This window comes from Syngnathus scovelli, chromosome 1, assembly GCF_024217435.2.
Source record: "Syngnathus scovelli strain Florida chromosome 1, RoL_Ssco_1.2, whole genome shotgun sequence".
NCBI lineage: Eukaryota > Metazoa > Chordata > Actinopteri > Syngnathiformes > Syngnathidae > Syngnathus > Syngnathus scovelli.
This window is the reverse complement of record NC_090847.1, coordinates 10853031-10866606: the sequence shown is the minus strand read 5'-3', so window position 1 is coordinate 10866606 and position 13576 is coordinate 10853031. Positions and strand designations below refer to the sequence as shown.

Here is a 13576-nt window from a genome sequence, read left to right as displayed (position 1 = left end):
AAATACATGAATTCCAGTGCAGATAACTTAAGGCAATCACAAGGAGCAACCAAATGAATGTTATGAAACGTGACGGACCAAACGCTGCAAATTGAAGTCCTACAGCATAAATAAAATGCAGAAATTGCAGTCCATCACTGAGCAAACAAGAACTAGCACCAGGCTTTTGTCGGCCTGCCCAAATTACTTTTTTTTCAAGTTGTTGAGAAAGTCTTTGACGGTCCTTTTAATGTTAGGCACTTGATAGTTCTGTGCTGCGTAGATGCCAGTGACTGTCCCCAGCAGCACCCCAAAGATGGCGGAAGAGCGCAGCTTAGCCACTACATAACCAGCCAGCAAGCCCTTCAGGAACGGAGATCCCGACAGCGAGCCACCCTGCAAGGTGAAGATGACATTAAACTAAAAATCAAACTCTGAAATTTCACTAACCACAGGAGTGTTGATACCCATGCATGCTCATACTGACAAAAATGTTCACATATTGTTAGTTCAGTAGTTACTAGTTTTCATTGATTTCGTTGTTGAAAATGTTCTCCTCAATTTAGCTTGCGTTACTTTTTGTTATCATAACCTTATAGCATAACGGGTTTCCCCACCAATGACCTGGCAGCTTGGCTGGCTGAGCCACATTCAAGTAGCGGTTGAAGCATAAATTACGTCAAAACCAGAAGGTAAGCAGAGCTGCAGTACGATAAAGATTAGCTTTAACAAACAGTGTTAATGTTGGTTTCTGATCACTAACACAATTTAAGTGGGCAACTTTGAGGTTGGGGGGGGGATTTGTGTTTGGCTTTAGTCACGTGACAACAACCGCGCAAGTACCTGAGGAATTCCTACAGAGATTTCGTTCTCCACTCTCTTCTGGATTTCCTCCAATTGATTTTTGAGCTGTGTCAAGTCTTTCAACTGTTTCAGGGGATCCTAAAAATAGACAAGTGGTTCATGTTTCCACCGGTCAGAAATACCATCCTAATTCTTGGTTTTCATTCATGCAAACAGCGATGCAATGTAATACATGTCATTTACGATTTCCATTATTAAAGTTAAACATCTCTGTTTATTGGCAAACTGGTGCGACCATAAATTCGATGAGAGCTTGACATACTTCAACGAAATCCATTTTCAATTTCCCATTTCTTGTCATAACTACGGACTGACTCGGTATTAAGAATTAATGCATTAAAAGTCGGAACGCTCTTCTCACCTTGTCATCCGCCATTTTTGCCCATCGACTTGATCAGTGCTCGACAACTAACCTACACCCTTCTTTGCGATTAGTTAGGTCTAAAAGTGACTTCTAGGTAAATAAGGAAGGAGTTTGATCTAATATCTCCAACGCGCTGCTATCAACATACTATATCTACACTTTTTTTTTTAACCTGTCAGTGTGTTTCATATCATAATTTGGCAGAGGCGCGTTATCAATACCGGAAAAGTGTCACCTTCACGTGTCAAAAACGTCAGACATGATTGGCCAATGTTTCCATATGAACGCCTGTGATTGGATTATAACAATACAGCAAAAACGCCATGTTTTTGTTCGGTAGAGGTTAAAGGAAGTAAATTTTGCAGACATATTTCTCTCGCAAATTTCGCACTTTACGTATAACATTTACCACGTAGCACTAATATCCAGTGCTTGTATGATGTCCGATCGTTTTTCCATCATTTTCAAAGCATCGTGAAGCGCTAGGTCCACACGAGGTAAGACTTCAACAAGAAGCCATTTCATTGGACCACGCCGTGAATAGCTGGCAGTATACAGTTTGGCTATTAACGCTGCTTTAAAACATACACGTGCCAGTGTTTTTAACTTGTTAACGCCCCATTAGTACTCTTGTGGCCATCGCTTTTTGAAATGACCATTGGTGCGTTCTTTATGTCGCTCTTGTATGCACTGATCGTTGGTGTTTCGTTTTATTCTCATCCATATTTGTCCCGATTTCAGAGTTCTAGCATAACACAACCAATGAAGAGTTAACCTTTTATTATTATTATTATTATTATTATTATTATTATTATTATTATTATTATTATTATTATTATGTTGAACAGTTTGGTTTTCTCCTAGCCGTGGGTGATAATTTTAAAATAAAAAAATAAATAACAAACAAGTTAGAATCAAAATCAAGGGACAACAAAAGTCAATTTTATGTAGTTATAAAAAAACATGTCTACTTGAGTAAATTTCATCGTATTTACTTTTTAACATACTATGTATGATCCAAATGGTACCTAGGTCCAAGGCCGTCATGGAGAAGATGGACCTTTATGAGGTTGCGAAGCTAAAAGAGGAGGTGAAGCTGAAAGAGGAGATTGAGAGAGGTGGCAACCAGCTTGATGTAATTTCCCCCAAGAAGCGTAAGCGCAAAAGTCAAGAAGATGGCGATGTGAAACAAAAAAAGCCCAGGTAATGCACACATCAAAATGTTTGCACCCTCACAAATTGGGATTCTGCTTCCATGCTTCAAAAAATGTAATCTTACAGATCTGCCTACCTGCTCTACTACTTCGATGTTCATCAGATTATGCAACAGGAGAGGCCCAATCAGCCACAATCAGAAATCAACAAGCGAATCAGCGAAAGCTGGAAAAGGCTTAGTGTTGCAGAGAAACGCTACTATCTGGAGAAGGCCAACTCGGAGAAGGATGGCACAGATACAGTAAATGACTAAAAAAATTTTTTAGGGCAGGTACCCGACTCAGATACATTTGTTGACCAATTTGCTTTGGGGTGAAATTTCAGGATGATGCTAAAATGAACTATAAACCTACCTGTAAGTGAACTTAATTTGACCTTCTCTAGCGTTTGAATGCACATATCCAGCCATTCTGCTCCTTGTAAGAAAACAGCAAGTTGTGGAAAAATACTGAAACATTTAACAGTTGGACATGTAGATTCAAACGTTTGAGGAATTAAAATGAAAGAGAAACAGGCTGCTGTCACACTTTATACTTGCCACTGTGTTACAAATCTTCCACTGGGTTAAAGTGGCTTTTCGATTGACATGCATATCTATTTTGGATAACCAAGTGTCAAATAATTACATACATAGAGAAGTAGAAGTAGATTTGCATACGTAAAACAAATTTAATGGTTGCCAAACATGAACTCAACATTTATTTGGACTTAACCTAATATGGCTTACTTTGAAGTCAAAAGAATGGCCCATCAAGAGAGTTTACTGTAATAATGTTTCAAGTTTTTGTTGTGTACAAAGTTGTAGTTGATGACCAATGGTGGCTTTTTCACAGAGGTTTTCTGAATTTCATTGTTTTTGTTATTTCAGTTGTCTCCCAGTCCATCCAGTGACTTTCCAGGCTTCCGTAAGATCCTACCGAGAGCTAGTTACCTTGTCCTGACCGATGATCCCCAGCCAGGAGCTTCTCTGGCAGAGTGTCCCAATCCAGTTGATGGAACCGTGTCCTTCCCCACTTTGTCTCAAGAGTCGAAAGAGGCCCAAACGCTTGTCTTGGCCTCCGAGATGGATGTTTCTTCAAGCTCTCTGGTCAACTTTGGAAAAGACATTGGCGAGGCAGCATCTTCAACTGCCATCCAAGGAAGCACATCCTCCTCTTCTTCATCAATCACAACTGTGTCTCCAGCTTCCAAAGATGTTTCTTACCCGCACACCCCTGTGGATGCTCTAGCAAACTGTGTTGGAATGAACAGATTTGAGATAAGAGATGCTGCTGGTGTAAACAGCGGGGTGACAATGCATCAAACCCAAGGGGAAACGACACAGATGGTTGCCATCATACCCAACCAGGTGTTGACTTCACATCCAATAACCATGTTTAATGACAACATTGTGTTTTACTGATTGAATTGAATTACAGGCAAGTAATGCCATTTTGGTCTTATTTTAGAACTTGCTCGAGACCAAGTCCTTGGCAGGGGTCAGCTCTTTGGGCACCGTCATGATGGTCCCTGTGGCAGCCAGAGAAGAGCAAAATCCCGTAGCAGTGCCGCCATACAAGATGGTCATTGCTCTCACTTTTTGAACATCATGACAGCGCCAGCTCTCGTTTCATCAGAGAATAGAAGTTAAGTTAATTTCATTTAAGATAGCATTTGTCCAACTGTTTTTTTAGGCTGTGAAAACATACACCAGAAGAGGTCGTGGGAGGTGTCCCAATCCTCAGTGTTCATTCGTGTATGTCACCCGCCACAAGCCAGCAAAATGCCCCGACTGTGGAATCCACCTTGGCGGCAAATGGATACCTGCTGTGAGTAATACCTATTTAGCAGTGACGTGCGGTGAGGGTTGGGGTCGGTGAGGCACAAACGTACTGTATGACGCTAAGGCACTGACTCACAAGTCAGATTTACAAGCATGCATGGTATTCTTGATTAAATTTAATAACATTTTAAACACACCACTGTACATTTAAACACACCACTGCAGTATTCTTACCTTTACTTATAAATGAAGTCTTTTTTTAGAGTACCACTGCTTTTGAAACAAATGTGTTGTAGTCCGTCCCGGGACAAACGTAGTTTGAATTAATCCTCGCAAATCTGCCGTTGGTCTTCCCTTACTTATGATTTCTTGCTTTGACTGACAGTCAAGTTTTGAAAAATTTCTTATCTTCGAGATTATATCCTCCATTTTCAGGGAAAATAAAGCCAAATAGCAACGCGTCAGCACCGAATGTTGTTGGTTGTTTTTCTTTTCTTTTTTTTCTTCTTAATTTACTCTCGCATTTACTCGTGTCGTGGCTCACTATCGCCCCATTTTTTAGGCAAAAGTATTGGCTGCCTCAAGGCACGCGCCTTTTCCCGCTGACTGCAAGCACACGCCATTTGCACGCGCTCACTACAGTGTGTGTGTGAGTGGTGCACACGCTCACACGCACGCCCTGAGAGGCACTACCTGTCACTGCCTCAGCCTCCATGATTCTCGTCTCCCGTTGTTATTTGAACAAGAAATACAGCTGTTTTGACTATGAAAATGATCCAAATGTATACGAAACACACCAAAATTGCATTAAAAGCATAGACCACAGGACAGCTATTATATTATGTTTTATTATATTATTCATTTTTGAACAATTTATGGTGACAACTGAGGAAACCATGTTGAGCCCTTTACCGCCCCTGGTGGCAAGGTGAGGCACTGCCTCACCTGCCTCATATGAGTGCCCTTGCCTGCTTTTTAGGATTTTATTTCTTGGTCTGTATAATCAGCATAATCTAATCATTCTCGTTTTTAAATCATATTTATTAGATTTATATCGGCACCAAAAAGTAAAATGTTTGCTTGATCAGTCTAAAGACAAGAGGAACAAGAATAATTGTGCCTTTGCAAATATTTTACTGATTTAACCTGTAGTTTGTTACTTTTTGAGATGATTTAGTTACAGTCCAGACAGGCTTTGGTGGGACAACAAGCGAGCCAGTTTATACAACCTGCAGGACCAGAGTAGATCTGTAATAAGAGTAATTAATAATAAGATCTGTAAAACACATTTAGGTTATGCTCAGAATCATTCACACTGTCCTTTCATGATGAAGAATGAATACTATATTGATCATGATAAATAATCTAATTACTGCTTTTTCTTAGTCCTCAATTGAGGACTGCTCCAAGTTCATTGTATTTTAAAATTAGTGTCTGACTTTTTCACTCTGTGCCTGCATTTCTACATCAGGTAAAGAAACCCCAGCAAAAAAACATACCCGTTGCCATGGTGGTGTCCGAAGCCACGTCTGCTCCAAGCTGTCTAGACACTACGAAGGAGGGGAATGCTGATGCTGGTGCTTGTAAAACCAAACCCACTCAGAGCAAAAAAGAAGGGCAAAACTGCTTAAGGAAGATCAACTCAGCTCTAAGTGTTGAGTCAGCAGAGGGCAGCAGCACATCACCGGAAAAAACACGCTGCGCATCCATGCAGCCGCTAATAAAGTGAGTCACTGTACAAATTGCCTTCTCTGTGCTGTATTTTAGTTCAATCAGTTTTATAGGTTTAATTAGACAGAATCCTTGTCTTTGAATAGGCACATGAAAAAAAAAGCACTCAGAAGTCAAAGCATGTGCGAAGTTCAGGGGAGGCCTAAAAGACCCATCTTACCTTCCTGTTATAAAACAGGTGAATGGAAACTACAAACATTATAGATATTTAGATTTCATGTAAAGACTCCAGTCACATTGTTTTACACTGACGTTGTTATTTGTTTCTCCAGCGCCTGCTTTGTTCCAAGTCATCACAGTCCCAGCTGTGAACAGAAAAATTCCGGCACAAAACAACAGACCACCAACTGGTACGTCATGTTCCCGTTTTGTTTGTATGGACTATTTTTCATGTCATGTAGTCCTGAACCATACTTAACAAGAAAAAGTTAAATCGACCAAAAAAAAAAAAAAAAAAAAAAAAAGAAAAATGAGGGACTCTTTTGTGTATTATGGGATAACATTTTTGTTGTTAACCACAGAACCCAGAGAGAGATTCTCAGGTCTCAAAGCTGGTGCTTTAAAACAACTCGGCCAGCAAGTCCAATCCGTGCAGGTCAGCACACAGTAACATACGCTAACAATTTTAGTTGATTGTATCAAATCTGTTTCAGTTTTTAGGTTCCAGTTTGATCGCTGCGCTGGCCTTCTTAGTTCGAGTTTGCATGTTCTTCCTCTTCCTGTGCTTGCATGGATTGTCTGCAGTTACTCCAGCTTGTTCCCTCATTGCAAAAACATGTATCTTAGAGTTGTCGAAGGCTCTAAATTGTCCCTAGGTGTGAATGCGAGTGTGAATAGTTATGTCTCGTCTATATCTGCTCTGCCATTGGCTGGCAACCATTGTTTGTTCTATTTACCCGTCCCTTACCCAAAGTCTGCTGAGATAGGCTCCAGCTCACCTGCGACCCTTATAAAGGACAAGCACCATTGAGAATAGATTGATGGATGTATTAGGACAGTGTTCTTAATCCATTTGTTCACTTTATTTGTAGACTTCTCCTGTCACCACCCACCAGCCTGTTTCTTCCTCATCTGATAAGGGCATGACTATTGTGTCAATTGTTCCCTTCAATCACGTGTCAGTCAACAGCTTTGTAAGTGCAAATCATTTTAATGTTTTGTGCAAATATTGCATGTCCTGTCTTATTCCCGTATAAGTTCCACTTCTTTCTTTTTTAAGGACCTAGGACTGTCAACATTGAGAGGCAGAGGTCGCTGTAAGAACACGTTGTGTGACTACATGTATAAGAACAGACATAAACCCTTAGTGTGCCCTAAATGTGGCTGTGAGCTACCCAAGGGGAAGCCCAAGGCAACCGAGGTAAAAGCTGACTCCTTCTACGTTTCAAACAAGTAGTTGTGGAGATCATACCACACAAAAACAAAGATTCTTATGTAGTTTTTGGAAAATCCCTATCATGGTTCAGACATATTTTCAGTATTTGTATGTGGCTAGGACGATTGGGGGGGGTCACTTTGGGTTTTTGTTTTATTTTTCCCCTCTTTGACTTATCTCCTTGTGTAAGGCTTTTTTTTTTGTTAACTGTTTTGTTGATTTTACTCCCAAGTGTGATATTCCTGGCACCCTATCATACTCTTTAGATGGCTAAATGGTCTTGTCATTATGGTTGGAGTTCACTGCATGTTGAGGCAGCTGTCAGTCTACAAATGCATTTTTTTTATTTGTATGCGGAGTATTTTTTTAAAGCATTGGATTTTTTAAAAATAGGATTGTTACAATACTTTAGAAAAAAAATCGAAGGTGGAATGAGGATAACACGAGTGCTTTTCAGACAACTAGCGACTGATTTATATCTTCAACGCTCCTTCTTCGTCGAAACAGGTTAATGTATTTGTTGTTGATTGTAACTTTTAACCCTATTTGACAAGCAGGACGTTTAGCCACGCTTGTCCTTTTTTTCATTTTGTATCGTCGATCTTTGTGATTGTCTGTTTTAGAGGTTAAATCGAGTGATCGATCCATGCCAGCCCTTAAGTCCTATTCAGAAAGACATCCAACGGCAATCCACCCTGCAGCTGATTCGCCATTCCCTGCAGATTCCAGAAAGCGAGGCCGAGCTCCAAGAAACACTTTCCCTTATCCAGGATCTTAACAGTCTTCAAATTGTCTTAGTCCAAGCGGGCGAGCAAAACAAGGAAGGGACTTTTGAGACTGAGACCCTGGTGGAGTCCGGGTGGCCTCAGTTCTATGAATCATCAGCCACCCAATGTGGGCTCTGTAAAAAGCCCCTTTACAAAGGAGATCAGAGGTGAGAAGACAGGAACAAAATTGTGGACATATTTAACAGCACTTCCCAATTTCTTCTTCTGTTTTTATATTGTTGTGCGTGTCTGCTACCCCTAACAACATGCTATAATTGTTTTAACAAAGCACAATAGCAGGGCAGGAGGACTGCTGGCTGATTACTGAGATGCTGATCCAGACGGCATCTCTGCAACTCAAAGTCTGTCTCAATGCCAAGTGTCTGGCTCTGCACAGCTTCACTGACCTGCATCCAGGTAAAAATAAAAGTTGTGCTCAGTGCATTCAGGACGTATCATGGCTTGCATGCAGGTTCACTTTAAAAATGTATTCTGATACAATTGCTAGTAGGAACTAGAGGAAACAGGAGCACCCAGGATTCAAACCCAGGAACTGGGAACTTTGGGGCAGATGTACTAATAGCAAACCATGCTGCCTAGCTTCATAACAGTGTTTTTAATACTGAGCCACATGACTCAATATGTGTTATAAATGAGCACACTATTTCTGAAACTGACCCATGGTCCCCATGTGGCACAAGACATAGAAATCACAATGATGGTAGGTTTACAGTGTATACTTAACTTTGCATTTCTTTTCCCCTTAATATTATGACTAGAACATGACATTGGAAACTTGTTTTCCCTCACTGGAGAACTTGCTTTAAATTCTGAAAATGGGCATAGGACGCTTTTTGTGTGGTTATAGTCTGTGACTTCATACATCAAAGCTAAAACTTGAACCAGTGTCCTCAGATACCACCATTTCTGCAAAGAGCCATGAAAGGCATTGCGGCATGACTACAATCTTTTCCTATGAATGTGTTATTTCAGGTTTGTTCAACATTGGAAACAGACTATTGGTTAGCATTGATCTCTTATTAAAGATCAGAAGCAAAATCAGATCAGGCCAGCCTCCTGCTCAGGCTGTCGGGACCTTATTTGATCATGTCTCCAACCACCCCGGTAACATGTAATAATATCACAACTACATATGTAGCTGTTTGTGCAAAATATTGTAACTGAACACCACCTCTTGTGTTTTCATCAGTCCATTCGCTGAGTCCAGAGGAGACGTCCCAAATTCAAGAATATGTCCTGATAGGCTACTGGGCCTTCGAGAGTCTTACAGTGCGAGACTATAACGATATGATCTGCGGTGTTTGTGGTGTCGCTCCCATGGTAGAGATTGCCAGGCGACACACAAACAATGTGCTGGAGCTCACAAATGTGGAGGTAAGACCAAAAATAAAAGCTAGTGATGAAACGATATTTCTGCAGCCACAAAGTTGGTCATCGATTCTGCTTGTTCTCTGCAGTTCACCTGGCCGGACCCTCCGGTGTCAGACGAAGTGCGCGTGGATGACTTTTGGCTGACCATGGAGACCGAGGCAATTGAGCAGGCCGCTTTCCCTGCAGACATCCCCATCACACGGATGGATGCCTCAATTATCGCACCCTTCATCCCCCCACTGATGAGGAGCAGCACTGTCATCAACACAGAAAAGGACAAAGTCACGTCACAAACACAGCAGCCCCCAGGTACACGTTACCGTAATTGTAATCTGTTACTGTATTTCTAACAATCACTCCAAACTCAATGTGGAAAATTTAGTACTTTTGATGCATTTTGCATGTACTCTCAATCATTCTTAAATGTCTTTGTATGAGAAATATTTCCAGGCCATAAAACTAAAGCACCATAGCTGAGCCTACCTTGTTCTGTGTGACAAGGTATTCTTAATTGATGATCACTCTGCCCAAACTTGTTCATTCTAGGATGTTTGTAACATGATTACTAAATCCTTGTGTAAAATATGGATAGTAAATGATATGAGTATTATTTCATGTTTCAGGAGGTGCGCCATCAGTTTTGGTCCGGCTCATTCACGATGGCGAGTTGAGCCTCGACAAGGTCAAAGACTACAGTGAGGACAAACTGAGAAGTATTTTGGAGCGCTGTGGGTTGAGCATCACTCCAGGCTCAAGTAAGGTGGGTGTGCCACAGATCTATATCAGCTGTGCTTACATACAATGCTCCACTGAGACTGTACATTCGAGTAAGCATAGGTTTGGTTTTATGAAGCGCTCTGAAGTGGACCAGAAAAAAACTTTGAATGTTTCTTGCAAATAGGGTTGCCAACAATCCCTTGAAAAATGGAATCCACCCGTATTTAGAAATATCAGTACGCTCTTCGCCTCGTATTGAGTTGTCGAAGAACGTACTTTGTTGCAAATGGTTGCAAAAAACGCAGAGAGGATTGGGAAGCAGAAAAACGTGGGTCGAAAAAGCGCGGTAAACATATCTACATATCAAGCGCAGTGTACTGTTAGCCACTGCACTTTTTCCATAGCCCATTGTGCACTGACTGACCTCAAGCAAAATGCTTCCAACATTCCCTTCCGCTGAGACTGTGGAGAGGATTTTCTCTTTTTGGAAGCGTAGTTATACAGAAGTGCGAAACAATTGTTCTGCTGAACTGCTTAAAGGAACACTATCTCCATTGGCATCGCGTACGTCCTCTTCAGACCAAACTTGACGCCATTCGTGCTGCTTTAAACACCAGTGAACACTCAATAGGCCTACTTGGAAATCTGATTCAACATTTCAAAACATACACTCTTTTGACTGTGAACCAGCCGATTTGTTTCATTTTTTTGTCCAGTAACAGTCGTAATTATAAGATACTATTGCTCTACTTTGCTTTTTGGCTCCTAGAGGAGAAATAGCAAATAAAACATTCACGCTTGTCATCAGAGTGACTATATGTAAATACCCCCTCAAGCATCTTGAATCAGGCTTCATTCATAAATATTCGACTTCTGGCGTACAGTAGGGATAATAATCCCTGAAAGTTTAAATGCATTAGTTCCAATGTAAATGAACACAATCTTTAAAAAAATGAATAAACTTTTATCTTAGGAAACCATGACCATGGTGTTGTTCTGTATTTCAGCAAGTCAACAAATGACAAATGTGAAGTAATTGAAATGAATGGTTACTGAGCAGACCTACTAAAATGAATTGGATTCTTCCTGACAGATGAGAAATCTGATAGCAGAAGCCTGAACCTGAAACCTGTTGTGATTTTTGCCCTTCAACCTTTAGATAAGAGCAAATTGTGCAAAAAGAACCAAAAAACGGTTGTACATGTACATTCAAAAGATATTTTAAGTTCACATATAAAGGTTGTACTGCATTTTAGGCTGAAAATTTAGTTTATTTTTTTATTTTTTGTGTAGTAGTGTCGTATCCATCTATGCACAATATGCACCTTTTGACAGCCATGATGTAAAATGCTCCTATCTCTCCCTCGCCCTCCTAGATAGACCTGCTGACTTCTCTGACCTCCATGTGCACGCTTGTTCATAGCGGCCTCCCCACAGGCCCCCAGGCCCCTCAACACCTCACTGCTGGCAAGTTGTCCAAGGTCTGCCCCCACAAGGTAAAAGCAAATCACAGTGAGTTGGCTGTGTGCCATACACTGGACGCCTTATTATCTATCACCTTGAAAGACGAAAACAATTCAATGAGTCACCGTCAGCCTCATTTTTGTGCGTCAGGTCGTGTGCGGTTCCAAGTACTTGGTGAGAGGAGAGACGGCCCGGGATCACGTAGATCTGCTGATGTCCTCCCGTTACTGGCCTCCAGTCTATGTTGGAGACTGCGCTCGACAAGTGGCTCTTTGTACGGACATGCAGTACCCAGAAATGGCCGCCCAGATGTGGGGCAGAAATCAAGGTTGCTTTTCTGAGCCTTTTGATGAGCCGGAGGTGGGTGCAAATCATTAACAAGTCACCTGAATAAGCTGAACATGATAAAAGTCATACAGTACTGGACACAACATTAGGTACACCAGCAAAAATAATCATAATGCTTAGTTGTGATTGTCACTACGAGAGCAGTCATAAAGTTACAATGTTTTTGTGTGTGTGGTTGGTGTTTGTCGTGCTATAGAATGGAAAGACATCATACTGTATGACGTCATGAAGTCTGTTTTTAAAATGTGCCTCTCGTGCCGATCAATTAAGGAAAAAGGCACTCTAATATCTAATACAGTTTACTGCTCATCAAAACTGGCCACTTAAAACAATCAAAATATTTTCTTTTACATGTAACACAAACAACTACTGTTATATAACTGGCATGTGGTAATTTAATGTTTTTTTTTTTTTTTTTACACTTTTGTAGTTAAAGAACCACTTCAGGTTGCTGTCAGACTTGAGCTGTGGTCACATTTTCATGTTTGTGTCTAAGACTCTTGCTCTTTGCTCCTCCTCAGTTCGTGTCACGCGCTGAGCTGCAGGAGAAGCCGTACAATGCTGATCTTTCTATGTTCGGGGACAACCAGCACATTCACCCCCACACTAAATCTTCGTCTTGTTGGCTGGTGCATCCTCCTGCCTTGACTCTGGGCCACAAGGCTGCTGTTCCAGAACACCATTCAATGGCCTTGTGCAAAGACCTAGAGCACCTCATTTGCACTGTGACTCAAATTGTGAAGGAGGAAGGTGAAAAACAAGGTAACCAAAGTTCAGTGAACTCTTTGAGGACACAACATGTGCTTTTCAACAACCCGGCACATTACTACCTCTACAATCGACTACTGGATTTTCTCTCAAGTAGAGACATTGTGAACGAGCAGATCAGCCAAGTCGTGAAGTCGTGCCAGCCCGGAGAGGTCGTCATCCGGGATGCATTGTACAGGCTCGGAGTGGCAAATGTCAACCTGGAAAGCGCATTACTCGGAGAAGACCAAACAGGGGTGGCGGAGGAACTCGAACAAGGCCCTAAAGAGACCGCCTATGACGTTGTTGTGCTTCAGTGAATGCTATCAAAATGCAACGTTGATCTGTAAACATAAGACAGTACGTCATAAGTAAGATTACAAGAAGAATGAAAATAATTAAGTTTCTGTGTTTCAAGCATTCCGATGAAATGAGCCTACTGAAAATAAAATGAAGAGTACACACAATTGGCTCTTATTTGCCATTTGTTGCCTTTAGGACTGAAGCTTTATGTACTGTATATGCACATAAATGTTGATCATATTCATATCGTATATCATATCATACTATCCATATATGTATTCATAACACTTTCATTTAGCTTTTTATTGAGATAATAAACATTTTAAGATAAGATATACTTCATCCTAAGTATTTTAAAAAACACTGGTGGTACTGGTTACATTTCTACAGCAATGTTAGAATATTAGATAGGTATGCATTGAGGTCAAATACAAAATAAACAATGAAAACAGGGAATCATTCAATTATTTTCTTTTCTTATTTTTTTGCCCATGTTCTTTAGTAAAACTATTTCCCAGAAACACTTTATGAACTTTGTAGCAGCTCAA

General features: G+C 40.8%; 2 protein-coding genes across 4 annotated transcripts; one reads left to right on the top strand and one right to left on the bottom strand.

The window, feature by feature from the left end:
- Positions 1 to 56: 56 nt before the first annotated feature.
- On the bottom strand, positions 57 to 1429 carry LOC125983411 (SLC35A4 upstream open reading frame protein). Its single transcript, XM_049744629.2, has 3 exons — positions 1205 to 1429; positions 823 to 921; positions 57 to 375 (listed from the first exon to the last, which is right to left on the bottom strand). The coding sequence occupies exons 1-3, from the start codon at positions 1217 to 1219 to the stop codon at positions 184 to 186; spliced, it is 306 nt and encodes a 101-aa protein (XP_049600586.1). The 5' UTR covers positions 1220 to 1429; the 3' UTR covers positions 57 to 183.
- Positions 1430 to 1538: 109 nt separating this feature from the next.
- On the top strand, positions 1539 to 13492 carry hmgxb3 (HMG box domain containing 3). 3 transcript variants are annotated; one of them, XM_049743945.2, is made up of 22 exons: positions 1539 to 1704; positions 2240 to 2410; positions 2489 to 2663; positions 3291 to 3770; positions 3871 to 3984; positions 4096 to 4230; positions 5656 to 5909; positions 6002 to 6093; positions 6188 to 6265; positions 6437 to 6510; positions 6947 to 7048; positions 7135 to 7275; positions 7914 to 8224; positions 8347 to 8474; positions 9051 to 9182; positions 9268 to 9452; positions 9536 to 9758; positions 10073 to 10209; positions 11543 to 11662; positions 11781 to 11990; positions 12500 to 12740; positions 12841 to 13000. In XM_049743945.2, exons 2-22 carry the CDS (start codon positions 2253 to 2255, stop codon positions 12852 to 12854), a joined length of 3504 nt encoding a protein of 1167 aa, XP_049599902.1. In that variant the 5' UTR covers positions 1539 to 1704; positions 2240 to 2252; the 3' UTR covers positions 12855 to 13000. The 3 variants fall into 3 exon arrangements, with proteins under 3 accessions (XP_049599902.1, XP_049599884.1, XP_049599893.1); XM_049743927.1 differs by having other exon boundaries at positions 1540 to 1704; positions 12500 to 13492; XM_049743936.2 differs by lacking the exon at positions 1539 to 1704 and adding an exon at positions 1848 to 1868 and having other exon boundaries at positions 12500 to 13492.
- The last annotated feature ends 84 nt before the right edge of the window (positions 13493 to 13576 follow it).